Source organism: Gracilinanus agilis, chromosome 2, assembly GCF_016433145.1.
Source record: "Gracilinanus agilis isolate LMUSP501 chromosome 2, AgileGrace, whole genome shotgun sequence".
Lineage (NCBI taxonomy): Eukaryota > Metazoa > Chordata > Mammalia > Didelphimorphia > Didelphidae > Gracilinanus > Gracilinanus agilis.
Window position 1 is genome coordinate 509,676,092 of NC_058131.1, and position 16,348 is coordinate 509,692,439.

General features: G+C 32.4%; 1 protein-coding gene across 1 annotated transcript in view; it reads right to left on the minus strand.

Moving 5' to 3' along the window:
* Positions 1 to 16,348, minus strand: part of LOC123234050 (cation channel sperm-associated protein subunit beta-like) — a 168,612-nt gene that overhangs the window by 44,324 nt on the left and 107,940 nt on the right. Inside the window, exons 15-18 of the mRNA XM_044660001.1 lie at positions 13,204 to 13,358; positions 10,588 to 10,739; positions 4,868 to 5,058; positions 3,718 to 4,059 (exon numbers count right to left, since the gene is read on the minus strand). Coding sequence (XP_044515936.1) covers positions 3,718 to 4,059; positions 4,868 to 5,058; positions 10,588 to 10,739; positions 13,204 to 13,358 — 840 coding nt within the window. The remainder of the gene's footprint in view (positions 1 to 3,717; positions 4,060 to 4,867; positions 5,059 to 10,587; positions 10,740 to 13,203; positions 13,359 to 16,348) is intronic.

Below are 16,348 nucleotides of genomic sequence, written 5' to 3' on the forward strand. Positions count from 1 at the left end.
ATTCTTCAGCTCCATCTCATAGGTAAATGGTGGCCATGTCTTGTGAATTATAACTCTACAACCCTTGACACATCCCCTTTATGCAATTTTCCCAGGTGCCACCAGAATTCAGGCTTCATTACTTCTCACTTTAACCATTGAAATATTTCCTAATTAGTCTCCACTAAATTTTAGCTCCTTTCCATTCTATCTTCCATGTATGGTTAAAACTGATAATCCAAATTCATTACCTTCAATATCACTTGCCTGCTTAAAAATTGTCCTTTAGGGTAAAATGAAATCTCCTCCACTTGGAATTTCCAATACTTCTATCTGATTTCAATGTATCTTTCCAGGTTGATTTCATTTTTACATTGCTTGATACCTTTTGAATTCTAGGTAAATTTGGCTTATTTGCTATGATTCACGCATGATGTTACATCTCCTGCCTCTCTATTTATTTTAGATGAGTTTTTATTGATATGCTCTGCTTCTTATATCCTCATAAGTTATCCCTACTAGCCCTCCTCTTCCCATGTATCAAATAGTATTTTAATAGGAAAAAAAATCAGCACACTTGATTAATATACTGAAAATATCCCAAAACATATGCAATGTGTAATATCTGTGGACTTCCCACTTCCATGAAAGAATGAATTGAGTTGGGGTTGTTTTCTCATATCCTTTTGATTTTTTTATTTGATGCATACTTAATCTATCATTTTATGACATCCACTCTTACATTTCGATTTAGTTCTTTTCCTTTTCATTGTCATCATTATTGTGTATGTTGTTTTCTTTGCTCTACATAAAATCATGTAAATCTTTCCACATTTCTTTGTATTAATCAAATATATAATATCTTATGGCATGATATTAATCCATTACATCAAAATATCCCAATTAATTCAGTTAGTCATTTTATTTCCCTGTCGATGGACATCTATTTCGTTTCTAATTCTTTGCTGCCACAAAAAGTGCTACTATATTTTGGAGTATATTAGAACTTTATTCTTATTAATAACTTCCTTGTTATATAATGGAGTCTCTGATCCAAAAAGTATGGACATCTTCATCACTTTGTTTTCATAATTCCAAATAACTTGCCAGAATTTTTGTTTCAGAACACTAATGTATTAGTATACCTATCATTCCACAACCTCTCATTCTTTCATCACCAGCAACCAAGTTGTAGAATATGAGATATAACCTCACAGTTGTTTTGATTTGCATCACTCTTATTATTAGTGATTTGGAGCATTTTTCATATGGTTGTGAGTATTTTAAACTTTTTCCTTTGAGATCTGTTTGTACTTATCCTATGACCACTTTTTCTGTTGGAGAACAGGTCACATACATATATATTTTTTCTATATCTTGTATGTCAAATCCTTCTCAGAGAAATCTGATGCAAGAATTTCCCCCCCTCCCATTTGACTACTTCTCTTCTTATCCTAGGCATAATAATTTTGTTTGCACAGAAGGTTTTATGTACCCCAAATCATTAATTTAATTTTTTTGGAATTGCCTTTATTATTTGGTTAAGAATATATGTACTGACTTCCGGTTAAGATGGCGGCAGAGTAAGGAGCAGCTGCTCGAGCTCTCCTGACCGAAGCATACAGGACCCCTCAAGGGGAAATAAAAATGAGTCCAGAGGAACGAATTTATTTCTAAAAAAATAAAATATTTAAATAAAAAATATGATGCAATTTTTCTCAGTGAACTATTTCTAATCCTAGATTCATTAATTTTATTTGTAAATAAGCATTTTGAATTTGTATTATCAAAATTTAAAAATATCTTTTGTAATTATCTTTTTCCGTTTTCCTCCCTTTGATTTACACATTTTATTCATGACAGTGTTAGATATATGTTATTTCTTCTCTAATAATTTTTTATAATATGTTCTTTAAAATTAGGAACATAGGCACCTTTTGAATTTGTTGTAAACTAGGTCTAAGCCTAATTTCTATGAGAATTATCTCCAGTTTTTTCTGCAGTTCTTATCAAATATGGAGTTCTTTATTAGATAACTTTTCAAAAGGTTTATTAAATATTTATTTATTTAATTCATTTTTTTTCCAATTCTCATTTCTTAGGCAGTTCCATTGTTCTACTTTTCTGTTTCTTAAGGAGTACCAATTTGTTTTAATGACTGCTAATCTAGTATATAGTTTAAACCAAAAATAATATTCTGAGAGTGAAAGATAATTCTTAACCAAATAAAAGAATGAGGAAATAACAGAAAAAAAGAAGCCATTTTATTATGTCAAATTGAAAAAACTTTTGTATGAATAAAACCAAAGCTGCTAGATTCTGAATCAATCTTGACAGGAAAAATATTTACAGAGTATGTCTCTCATAAAGATAAGACAAAATGGGAAGTGAAACAAATATTTTTCAATTGTTAAGTGAACAAAGGAATTTGCCAAAGAAGAATTACAAACTATTGCCAACTATGTTAAAGAAGATAAATATTTAATAATAAAAGAAATGCTAATTAGCTCAATTCATTTCACTTCACATTCATCATATATAGGTAAAGTGCTAAAAGACAATATCATAAATAATAGTGAGAGTATAAAATATGAGCATATCAACACACTATGGTATGAATTGATTTAATAATTTTTAAATTAATTTGAAATTTTTATAAGAAAATCATTAAAGTCTACATATTCTTTTAAAGACTACTAGGTCTATACCCCAACAAAGTCAAAGAAAATTTCTCTTATATTTGTGGAAGCCAAAAATATTTATAGAAGCACATTTTGAAGGAGCAAATAAATGAAATCAAATTTTGATTTGGAGAATAGATAACAATTTGTAGAATATTATTGTATCCAAAACATGATATGAGCAATTTAGAGAAATGTGAAAAATCTTGTATGATGAAAGCAGAAAATTCAGAAAATTTTAAATAAAGATCACAGTAATTTAAAAGAAAACAAAATTGAAATTCATCAGACTTTTATAAAGCTAACTAGTTAATCATGATTTCAGAGAACTGAAGGTGAAAACACACCTTTCTTCTAGTAGAGACAGTAGACTATAAATGTAGAAGGGGGCATACATTATCAAGGTGTGCATTTGCTTAACTGTACTTCTTTGCTGTAAGAAGGAAGCCATTGAAACGAAAAGGAGATCAGAGATGAGAGGTCCTGGATTCAAATCTGATTTCAGAAGTTTCCTAGCTATGAGACTGTGGGCAAGTCATTTAACCCATTGCCTATCCCTTACCACTCTTCTGCTTTGGAACCAATACACAGTAATAATTCTAAGATGGAAGTTAAGGGTTTAAAAAAAAAAAAGAAATGGAAAGGATGGAGTCATTGGGACCTAACAGATAAAAAGAGAGAGAAAGAGAAAGTAATACTTTATAAATTGACTTAATTAATCACAAAATTTAAATTGAGATCATAAAATATTTGAAATGAAACAAATCTATGTTAGAGTTATACATAATTATGTCCCTTACAGAGTAAAACAAAATTTTAAGTCCTTGTATTACTCAAAAAATTTCATTTTAAAAAGACATAAAGGGGTTAAAGATATAAGCTGTTTCATATGAAATGAAAAAATTCCAAATAATAAGGGAAATAACTCACCAGAAGAATTCTATTGGTTTCCCTAATACAAAATAACATAAATGTCAAAAGGAATATTTCATATTCAATCAAAGAGAGAGTCCTTTATTTATAGCTATCATTTTCAAAGAAAAAAATTCAAGCTTACCTTTGATCTCTCTTTGAATGATTTTAATGCGAAATGTATACTGATTTGCAAGATCCATGTATTTGATAATGCTTCGTGATGTTGCAGTACTTTCATGTTGAACCCAGTAGTTACATGGGGTTATAGAAATTTTCCACATGGTCTGAAATTGCATTGAAAAGTCATATAGCAACCACTCCTCCTTTTTAAAGGTCTTATTGAAAGGTGCAATAATAGGCATGGTAGCAAGAGCCAAAATGTTCAAGTTATCAACAAATTCAACAAGAAGGAAGCTGCAGTAACCTGGTATTACCACTGTCTTTTCAATGTCAGAGCGTCTAAATGTAGATAAAGCTGTTGGATCTAAAGTAAAAGGAAAAATTGACATATTTTCAGCAAAAAAAGTGAATTGATATATTTTAAAATGTATTAAGCTTTTATATTATGACCTGGACTGTGGAACCTTAGGTCACATTTAAATTGTCAGACCATAATCATATATTTCCAAGTATAATTTTTGTATGTAATCACATAATCTTAGTGTTCAAAGCATACATTCTTATACCCAGGTCAGGAATCTGTCTCTATAGTATGTCTGAGGAGTAATCTTCTAAACTCTGCTTGACACCTTAAGAGAATAGAAAGTTAAAAGAGATCAATTCTCTTACACAGAATGGTAGAATACTTTACATAATACTGAGCCCCATTATACTTTCTTCTAAATTCAACACACCAACCTAAATTTTTCCTTCTGCCTAGAACTGTTCAAAATAAGTTCAATTGCTCTTACATATAGTAAGTCATCATATATCTTGTTATTCCATATATGAAATGACTTTTTTCCTTGAATTTCTCCCAAATTTGGTTTATATAAAAACTTAGCAAAAACCTAGATTCAGGAAGATTCCAATCTCAGACTCTTGCTAGCTACATAGCACAGGGCATATCACTTCTCCCTTATTCACCTCAGTTTCCTCATTCATAAAAGGGACATAGTCAGAAATTCATGAATTCTTATTGATTGATAAATATTAGTAAAAGAGACTAATCCATGAACCACTTATCTATAGTACACTGCTTTGAGGCTTTCTTCTTCATAAGTCTTAACATCTTTTCAACAAATGTATTATTTCTAAACATTGATTATTTAACCACTTAACTGAAAGCTTACCTTTTAAAAAAAGACTAACTTTGTAAAAAGGGTATTTATCTTTTGCAATGGTAATGGAATTTTCTAAACAAGGACTTTGCTGTTTAGTTTCAACTTTGAAAGGAGTTAACACATGGGCAATAGCTGAGCTTGGAAAGCCTTTCAGATAATCATGATGCATAATCTTCTTTATATCAGCATCACCAATTGATCTAGATAAAAAGAAATTTCATATGATTTTTATATCAAGTATAGTAGAGAGAGTACTGAATTTGGGGGCAGGAAGAACTGATTTTCAATCTTGCCATCATAACTTACTTGCTTTAGGACCTCAGTCAAGTCACTTACCTTCTCTGAGTGTGAGAAGCCATATTTATAAAATAGGGGAATGAATATGCCTTATTACCTACCATAAACCTACCTACCTTGTCATGAAGTTAAAATGAGATAATAGTTGTAAAATTCTTTGCAAATATTAAATGTCAGTTATTATCACATGTTTCTAGTTTCTCTGTCTCATTTTATTCTTCACTAAACTAAAAGGGCTTAAGTAGATGCTTTTAAAGACCCTTCTAGTTCCAGAATTTTGTTATTCTATAGCTTTTGCTAAAGACATGCAAAATCCTAAAATTCAAAGGAAGAACTAATAAAATTGAAAGGAGGCATTGAACTAATAAATAAAACCAGGAGTTGGTTTTATAAAAAAAAATAAATAGAACATTGGTTAATTTGACTTACAAAAGGAGAGAAGAGAATTAAATTACCAGTATCATAAATGAAAAGGGTAGATTCATCTCCAGTGAAGAGGAAATTAAAACAATTATCAGAAACTAATTTGCCGATTTATATGACAATAAATCTAGGTTTTCACATAATATGAATATTTACAAAATTATAATTGTCCAGATTAATAAAAGAGGAAATAGAATAGAATAAATTGAGCAATCAACAAATTTCCTAAGAAACCAAGACCTAGTGGATTCACAAATGAATTCTATCAAACATTTAAAGAATAATTAATCCAAATACTGTAAAGTATTTGGCGAAATAAACAAAGGAGTCCTAAAAATTCTTTTTATGACACAAATATGGTGCTGATACCTAAACCAGGAAGAACAAAAACAAATAAAGAAAATTACAAACAAATTCATTAATGAATATCAATGCAAAAATTCTAAATAAAATACTAGCATGGAAACTACAGCAATATATCACAAGGATCATTCACTACGACCAGGTGGGATTTATACCAGGCATACAAGTCTGGTTTAATATTAGAAAAACTATCAGCACAATTGATCATATCAATAATCAAACTAACAAAAATCCCATAATTATCTTAATATATGCAGAAAAAAGCCTTCAGCAAAACACAATACCCATTCCTATTAAAAACACTAAAAAGAATAGGAATAAAAGGGCCTTTATATATATATGTATATGTATATATACATATATATATAAATTCCTAATAAATAGTATCTACTTAAAACCATCAGCAAGCAAGGATGCCCATTATCACCACTATTGTTTAATGTTGTACTAGAAATGCTAGCTTTAGCAATAAGAGAAAGAAAAGAAATTGAAGAGTTAAAGCAGGCAATGAGGAAACTGAATTATCATTCTTTGTGAATGTTATTATGGTATACTTAGAGAATCCTAGATAATCAACTAAAAAATTAGTTGAAATAATTAAAAAACTTTAGCAAAGTTGCAAGATAGAAAACAAACCCACAAAAGCCATTAGCATTTCTATATATTGTCCAAAAAGTCCAGCAGCAAGACTTAGAAAGAGAAATTCCATTTAAAATCACTTTAGGCAATATAAAATACCTGGGAATTTATTTGCCAAGACAAACACAGGAATTATATAAACACCTTTAAAAAACACTTTTCACACAAATAAAATTAAATACAAACAATTGGGAAAAACATACATTGCTTATGGATAGTCTGAACTAACATAATAAAAAATGGCAATCATAACTAAATTAATTTACTTATTCATTGTCATACCAATCAAATTACCAAAAGACTATCTTATAGAACTAGAAAAAATAACCAAATTAATCTGGAAGAACAAAAGGTCAAGAATATCAAGGGAACTAATGAAAAAATGTGAAGGTTGGTGGCCCAGCTGTACAGGGTCTTAAACTGTAATATAAAGCAATAATCAACAAAACTATCTGGTACTGGCTAAGAAATAGAATGATAGATCAATGAAATAGATTAAGGATAAATGACCTTAGCAATCAGGTGTGTGATAAATCTAAAGATTCTAGCTTTTTGAATAAAAACACACTATTTGACAAAAACTAATGGGGAAATTGAAAAATGGCTAAAATTAGATACAGATCAATGTCTCACACCCTATACCAAGAAAAAGTCAAAATGGGTATATGATTTAGACATAAATGGTGATAGTATAAGTCAATTAGGAGAACACAGGATTGCTTTGTTGTCATATCTATGGAGAAGGGAAGAATTTATGAGCAAACAAGAAACAGAACATTTTAAGATGTAAAATGAAGAATTTTGACTATATTAAATTAAAAACTTTTTTTTAAACAAAACTAATGAGATCAAGATTAGAAGAGAAACAACAAATTAGGAAAAAATTTTATAACAAATTTCTCTGATCGAGGTTTTGTTTCTCAAATATGTAAAGAACTAAGTCAAATTTGTAAGAATACAAGTCATTCCTCAATTGATAAATGGTGAAAGTTCTGAAGGAGAAATCAAAATTAGCAATAATCATATGACAAAATGTTCTAAATCCCTCTTAGAGAAATGCAAATTAAAACAACTCTGAGGTACCACCTCATACTTATCAGATTGGCCACTACAACAGTAAAAAAAAGTGATAAATGTTAAAGGGAATGTGACAAAAAAATGGATAGTAATAATGCATTGCTGGTGGAGTTGTGAACTGATTGAATTTTTCTAGAGGGCAATTTGGAGCTATGTCCAAAGGGTTCTAAAGCAATGCATACCCTTTGATTCAGTAATACTACTACTAGGTCTGTATCCCAAAGAATTTTAAAAACAAAGGAATGGATGTATTTGTACAAAAATATTAATAGCTGCTCTTTTTCGTGGTGGCAAAGAACAGGAAAGTTAAGGGATATCTGTCAATTGAAGAATGGATAAACAAATTGTGGTATTACTTGTGATGGAATATTGGATGATTTCTGAAAGAAATGGAAGGACCTCCATGAACAGTTTCAGAGTGATATAAGCAGAACCAGGAGAGCAGTTCCTTAAGATTATTCGTTGTTTTTTGCTCTCATTCAGACCCTATATTTCTTCTGTTTCCCTACACCATTCTTTATCAAGATAAAGGGGAAGAAGAGCATATAATCAATACCACTAATATATAATACTTCTCTTTTATTACTATCCTTACCCAGCCCAGTGCTACATCACTAGGTTATGCCCACATTTTAAGAATTTTTTTTCATTTGCCTTTGTACTTAGACTTTTCTGTTATTGTTAGAAGCTTATCTTCCTTGTGTTTATTGCTTCCCCAACTCTACCTTATCTTTTCAACCCTACTAGCTTTTCCATTTCTCTGTCCCATGTATTTCTCTATTGAAATTAATCTCTGGATGTGCTGGATATGTTCCCAGGTTCCAATAAGAGAAAGCAACATAGCATAAATAAGGCTAGATTATTTATCTCTTCAACTCCTCATTCCTGTAAGATATATATATATATATATATATATGTACATATATATATATATATATATATTTCAATATTACAGAAAGCAAGATTTCCTTATTACTGCAGTTTGTCACCCCGCCTGTCCTTGACTTGCTGAGACTTTCTTCCTGGAAGCTTGCCATACTTGTTCTTTAACCCAGTAGCCTTACGTTTTTTCTCAATGACATTTCTTTGTGTTTTGAGTTTGGTGTTTCTTTTATATGACAGATGGATTTTTCCTATTTTCACTCTGGGATTAATTTTTCTAAGTAGTTTTCTTTCTTTTATGGTTTCCTAAAATATGATACTTAGAATTTTTGTTGCGCCATGCTTTTCAAGGAGACAATTTTAAATTCTCCTTTGTTTTTCATGTCAGTTATTTTTTATAACACCTATCTAATCTGTTCTCATTTTTTCATTTGACTTTGTTGTAATATTGTTTTATTGAGTTTTGTTTTTACTGAGCTTTGCTTTCTTGATTATATTTTCACAGTATCAAATACTTGGGTATGATTTTCAAGTTCACAATTTAAAAAAATTTTAAATACACTATCTCTTTGCTTATCCCTGCTTCAGAATTATGGAATTGTAAGGGGCTTCAAATCCCATCTAATTTTCCAGGTTTAATTTGAAAAATCCCTAATGAGTAGAAATCCAATATTTTTCTTGAAAATTTATTCTATTTATCCATAACTTAGAAAGCTTTTCCTTATATCAAGCTTTTGTCTACTTCCCCTTTATTCCTAATTCCACCCTTTTCAGTGAATGAAAAATCCTACATAACCTTTCAAATACATGCATACAACTATCACTTATCATCAACTTTCCTACTAAATAGGCAGATTATTCAGTTCCTTCAAATATTCATCACATGGTATAATTTCTAGAAAGTAAGTCATTATAATTCCCCTTTTGGGGGGTAGAGAGATGCCTGAGTCTGAGTCAGGAAGATCTGAATTCAAATGTAGCCTCAAATACTTTCTAGCTATAAGATCCTGGTCAAGTCATTGACCTCTGTTTGCCTCAGTTTCTTTAACTTTAAAATGAGAACAGTAATAGAATCTCTTTCCCAGAGTTGTTATGAGGATCAAATGGGATAATAATTATAAAGTGCTTATCACAGTGTTTGGCACATGATAAATACTGTATAAATGTTAGCTACTACTATTATTTTTATTATTTTGAAAGTTCTTCCTAATTTGTAACTCTCAGTACCAATCCAGAATCTGTAGATGTGATTTGATAAAGGCAGAGCATAAGATAATGATCACTTCTTTAACAATATAATACTTAGGGATATCATATTTCTCTTAACTGAAGGCTGGGATCATATTAGTATTTTTGATTTTTTTTTACCATAATATAATCTTAACACACTTGAAGCTTGCAATCCACTAACCCCCAAGTTTTCCAGAAAATTGCTATTTTGCCTTATTTCTCCAGCTTGAATTTCTGAAACTGATTTTTTTTACCCCAAATGTAAGACATTAATCCTACTTTCATCTTATTCAATCTACCCCAGTATTCTAACCTGTCAAAATTATTTTTCAATTTTGATTGCTAGTAAAGGTAGTAGCTTTGTTTCCTAGTTTTAAAACCCTTTGACTCTGGCTAAGACCTCTCCCCTACTCAAATCTATTATTCACAGGACTGAATTTTTTTAAATTTTCATTGCTTAATCACACATCTCACGTGCCCTAAACTGAGCCCCTTCCCACTTTCTAGATGGGGGTCTTTTCAGATGTATTACTATTAGCTTTTCTTCATAACTGGAATTCTCTAGTCAGAGGCACATCCAGAGCTTAGCATAGTGTCTCTCACCCATTAAGTACTTAATAAATTCGTGTTAGCATCAATTTACTACCTTTTTGGATAGATGGCTTCACCCTTCCTCTACCAAGAACTTGATACTCTCTCTTAGCTCCTCTGAACTATGTTGGTCTCAAAATCCCAAGGACCCTAATTTAATGATAGATCTTCTGTATCAAAATAGAGATGTGGTCAAATTGGATAAACTATAGTAAATTATAATGTACCTTGATTTTATTTTTTTGCCAATATGAACCTGCTGAAATTTTAACTCTTCTTTATTTGTTGACGTCAGGGGCACATATGCAAAAAAGATTATTTCATTTAGGGTGAGGTACTGTGGAGCTAGTGCAGTTTTAAATGCTACATCATTATCAGTCTGAAATGAGAAAAATAGAATGTCTTATTTAAATATTTTAAAATTTAATTAATTCGATATATTAATATTTAAAGGTTTTAAATTGATACCATTAAGAACAATTGTCTTTTACTGTCTTAGTAACGATTGAAGTACTGAATTATTTGGTGTGATCTGCCCAATTACCTCCTCTGTACAAGGATGGTATATTAATTAATTTTATGAAGAAAAAAATAAAATGATGCTATTTTTATCTCCTTTCCATAGACTATTTTTAAGACAATGGTTTTAGTTAGGAACATCTCCAGAAAAGAACTAGCGATTCCTCACAGGCATGTGTCTAAAACAATGCAGGATCATGGAGAAGGAGAGTTAAAAAAGCATGTGTATGAATTTCATAAAAAGCAACTTATGATTTACTGCCTAAAGGAGTAATGGGCAAACTTTTTAAAGAGGGGATCAAAGGAAAGGAAATGCTGATCTGCCAGTCTGTTTCTAAGGCAACTCTTGTGAAGTTTCATTGTATTGTGTCCTACTCATTGAGACTAATCATTTCCCATCAGCTACTCTGCTTGATTTGAAGTCTGTTACCCTCTCCCCAAATACACTCATCACTTGCAATCCATCATCGTAAATTTTCAACATTTTAGCATTCTAATTTGCCTCAACCCTCTGATTGAAGTCTGGAGTGGAAGAACAAATTCTTCCTAAAACCTTCCTTTTGTGTATTGCCTTACAGCATTAGATTGTAATTACCCAGAGAACAAGGATTGTCTTTTTTTTTAAACCCTTAACTCCGGTGTATTGTCTCATAGGTGGAAGAGTGGTAAGGGTGGGCAATGGGGGTCAAGTGACCTGCCCAGGGTCACACAGCTGGGAAGTGGCTGAGGCCGGGTTTGAACCTAGGACCTCCCGTCTCTAGGCCTGACTCTCACTCCACTGAGCTACCCAGCTGCCCCCAAGGATTGTCTTTTCTTATTTTTTCCCCAGTGCTTAGCCCAGTGCCTGACACATAAACATTTATTGACTATTGACTGGGAAGGTCATCAGTTGAGGTTCTCTACTCCCATGGAAGGACATTCTGTTCTTTCGTGTCTGATTAATCCATAGAGAACTTCTCTCATAATTATTTGCAGCCCCAAGAATGGAGGATTATATTTTTCTTGAATAGGTCTAACAATTAAGTGTAGCAATTGTCAGTGCAAAAGAAAAGAGGGATCAGAGAACACTTAAGCTACTTCTTAGCTCATTACAGTGCTTCAGGACTATTCTCACAACAGCATCTGAGCCACTATACTTCCCTTGCTCCAAACTCCTCCTACCTCTCTTGCCAGTATATCCATTCCCTTGGTTTTCTAATTAAGGAAAATATACTTGATGACTTTTTGAATCCCGATACTTTGTATTTTCTCTTATTACCGTTCCAACCCAGAGTTATGAAACTCCCGAGGAAGGTTTCGAGCCTAGGGAAGGGAGAGGACAGAGGGGGAAACGTATTGCTACAGATTATTTGTGCTTCCCTTAGAACTCTGCAGTGAGAGCTAGGCAAGTACATGGATCCAGGGTACATGGGGGCATGCTAACTCAAAAGTGCTCTTATTTCTTATCATATTTTCTTATACATTAAAATTCCAAAGATAAGAGAAAGAGGAAGATAGGCTGATAGCTAGAAAAGAATTCATTGAGCATCACATAAAAAGATGAAGAAAATATTGGGGTCTGCTGGTTCTGGTCCTCAAAGAACACAGTTTTTACTCTCATTTAAAAAGCCTATTATGCTAAGAAAGTAGCATTGGTTTGTTATTATTCAGGTGCATGAAGATGTAATAGAAATGCTCTAGATTTTGGAATACATATATGTGGGTGTTAGGTAGATTAAGGTCTGCCGTTCTTAGAACCAAAGTATAGAAGTCATTTGTTAAATTACTGATTTAAGTTAGTTTTGAAGAAGTACACAAAAGAAAAAGACCATCTCTATGTCCAGTGTAAAAGGAAGCATCTATCTAGATTATTCTATGCCTACCAATCAAAATCTATTGTCTTCACAGAAAAGGCTTATTATATATGTTGCCCCATACTGAACATTCTATTTGGTTACAAAGACTGTATATAGTGAGGGTAACTCTAGTTCCAGAGAGGAGTCCACAAATGCATTCACCTAGCATTCCTGGCAGGCAAGTTGAATTTGACATGTTTTATAAGGCTCTTCCTCAGTCCCATTTTCTTAAAGACCCACAGACAACTTCTAATAGCTCTAATAAATTGTATTTGATTTGTAACTGAAAATGTTAATATTCAAGAGTTATATCCTAGATTATGATTAGATACAATTCATAAATGGGAAAGCTTCAGGATGAAATGGTTATTTTTGAAAACAATATTCCACCCACCTATAAAGGGTAGTCTTAATACTACTGTTTAGTTCTAATTTTTAAAACATCACAAGCAGTTTATACATATATATATATATATGTTTATCACTGACCGATGTGAGAGCGGACAAAGAAAATGCTGGATATTTTTGAATAGAATCAGAGATTGATTGATTCAGAGTAATTAAAATTCCAGTGCCCAGTTGATCATAGTAAAACTCAGAAATTTTGTGTTTTACTTTTCCATATGTGGTATATGTCGTTAATCCTGGCGGAAGCAAAACAAAGAGAAATTCTGAAAATTATATTTGATCCAAACCAAATTCCCTTAAACATGACCATTAAAAGTAAACATTTCTGTTAGACCTCCTTCCCATGATTGATTGTTTCAACCACCCTTATGCAGGTGACTGGGGTCCTCCCACTGAAAGCATGAACCTGCTGTGCTTGGTCTCACTGTATCATAGAAGAATAAAGTGCCCAGATAATCCTTCCTGACCTAAGGTCAGGGCTCCAAGGACTCTTCTCTGTCATCCTGACACTAGACCCAATAGCTCTACTAGTAAGATAATCATGGGTGCTACTCTACTCAAAAGAAACCCCAGTACAGTTGACCTACAAGTAAATTACTTCTGGACCTTAACTGTAAATTCAAAGTGCTGGACTGGAAGATTTCTAAAGGTTCTTATACATCTAAAATCCATTGTTCTTTAGGAGCTAGTATATCTAGATCAGTGATGGGCAAACTACAGTCAGCCGGTCAGATGTGGCCCCCTGAAATGTTCTATCCAGGCCAGTGACATTATTCCTAATCTGACAAATACAATGTGTAGAACACAGTACAATGAAACTTTGAAAGAGTTGCCTTAGAAACAGACTGACAGATGAGCATTTCCTTTCCTTTGGCCCCCTCTTTATAAAAAGTTTGCCCATCACTTATCTAGATGATTCCTAGCTTTATGAGCTGAAGACTATTCTCCTGTAACTCCAGTGATTTAGTAGATAAACCCTACTCAGAAGGTGCTTATATTCTAACAGGGAAGACAAATACACAACACATATAAGGATATATAGAATAAACATGAAGAGAGCACATGCAAATAGATATACAAGAGTTCAATACAAAGTAGTTTTGGAGAAAGACCAGTAGAAATTGGAGGAGATCAGGACAGGAAAGATGGAGAAAGTGGTGCTTAAGCTGTCCCTCTAAGGAGGAAAAATGTCCAAGGAGGCATAAATTAATGGGAGTACATTCCAAACACAGGAGAGAATAGAAACTGCAAAGGTATAGATATGAGAGATGAATTACTATGTGTGAGGAACAGAGATGAAATCAGTTTGCTGTATCACAGAGTGTAGGGACAGTAATATATTACTTTGACAACTGACAGGGAAAAAAGTATGCATGACACATTTATTAAACATCTGCATTATTAACACTTACTCCATCATGTCATAAGTCTAGATAACTTAAAAAGCCTTTAAACCAAGCTACAAATTGTAGAATTTACCAATTTCTGAGATGCAAATGCTCTTTGAAAATTTAACTGGCCTGATAAAATAATTCAGTTCAAACTGATTCGAGTACAACTTTTGGCAGGAGGGATGGAAATGTACCACAGGATAGAAAGATAGCTTGATGAAAGACTGTAAAAAGGGCATTAAAAGTAAACAAAGGATGATATTCAATCCTAGAGGCAGCAGAGAGTCATTGGAATTAAATAGGGAAATGACATTTTCTGATTTGCTTAAGAAAAATCACTTTGGCAGCTCTCTGGAGAATGGGTAGGAGTAAGGAAAGATTTAAAACAAGAAGACCAAAATTTACTTATTTCACTCTGCATCAGTTTATGTAGTTCTTTCCAGTTCTTTCTGAAACCATTCTGTTCATCATTCCTTATAACACAATAGTATTCCATCACCATTATTACCAAATGGAAATCTGGGTGCTATACCATTTGATGTCCATATGTTAAGTACTGCTATTTCTTCATTGTCTTTACTGACTTTTATCAAGATGTAATTACCTTCCTTATCTCTTTAACCAAATTTATTTTTGCTTTGCTTTGTCTGAGATCATGATTGGTACTCTTCTTTTTTTGTCTCAGCTGAAGCCCAGTAAATTCTGCTCTAGCCTCTTACCTTAACTCTGTGTGTCTACCTGCCTTATATATGCATCTTGTAAATTACAAATGGTAGCATTCTGATTTTTAAAACACTCTGTTATCTGCTTCCATTTTATGGGTGAGTTCATCCCATATACATTCACAGTTATGATTAACACCTGTGTATTCCCATCCATCTCAATTTCCTCTTTTAATCCTGCCCTTTTTCCTTTCACTCTTTCCCTCCACAACAGAGTTTTGCTTTTAATCATCACCCCCTTCCCTTATATTATTCCCCTCCACCCCACTTCCCTTCTTATTCCCCTCCTACTCCTCTATAGGATAAGATAGGATACCCCAATGAATCTGGCTGTTCTTCCCTTTGTGAGCCAATTCCAATGAGATTAAGGTTTAAGTATTACTCATCACCACCCTCATCCTCTCCTCCACTGTTATAGTTCCAACACACACACCTCTTTATGTGATTCTATTTACCTCATTTTATTTTTCTCTTCCCATTTCTCTTAGTATAAACCTCTTTTTCTGCCATAAGTTTTTTTTTACAAATTATCCTCAGAAGTTTACTACCACACCCTCTGTCTATGTATACTTCTAAATACTATGATAATTATAACATTTTTAAGAGTTGCAAACATCATATTTATGTATAAGAATATAAACAATTTGACCTTTTGAAGGCTCTAATTTTTTCTCTTTCTTATTTTTCTTTTATGTTTCACTCGTATTTCATATGTGGACATCAAATTTTCTGTTTCAGTCTGACCTTTTCTTCAGGAATACTTAGAATCTTCTATTTTATTAAATGCCATACTTTCCCCTGAAAGAATATAGTCAATTTTGATGGGTCCAATTTCCCTGGCCTTCCAAAATATTTTCCAAACCTTCTGGTCCTTCACTTTTGAAACTGCCAGATCTTCTATAATTGGGACTGGGGTTCCATGATATTTGAATTGTTTCCTTCTGGCTGCATGCAGTATTTTCTCCTTGAAAATACTCTTGGGTTTTTTTTTTCAAGAGATGATCTGTGTATTCTTTCCATTTCTGTTTTACCTCCTTCTTCAAGAATATCAGAGAAATTTTCTTGGATAATTTCTTGTAATATGATCCCTAGAATTTTTTTTGGTCATGACTT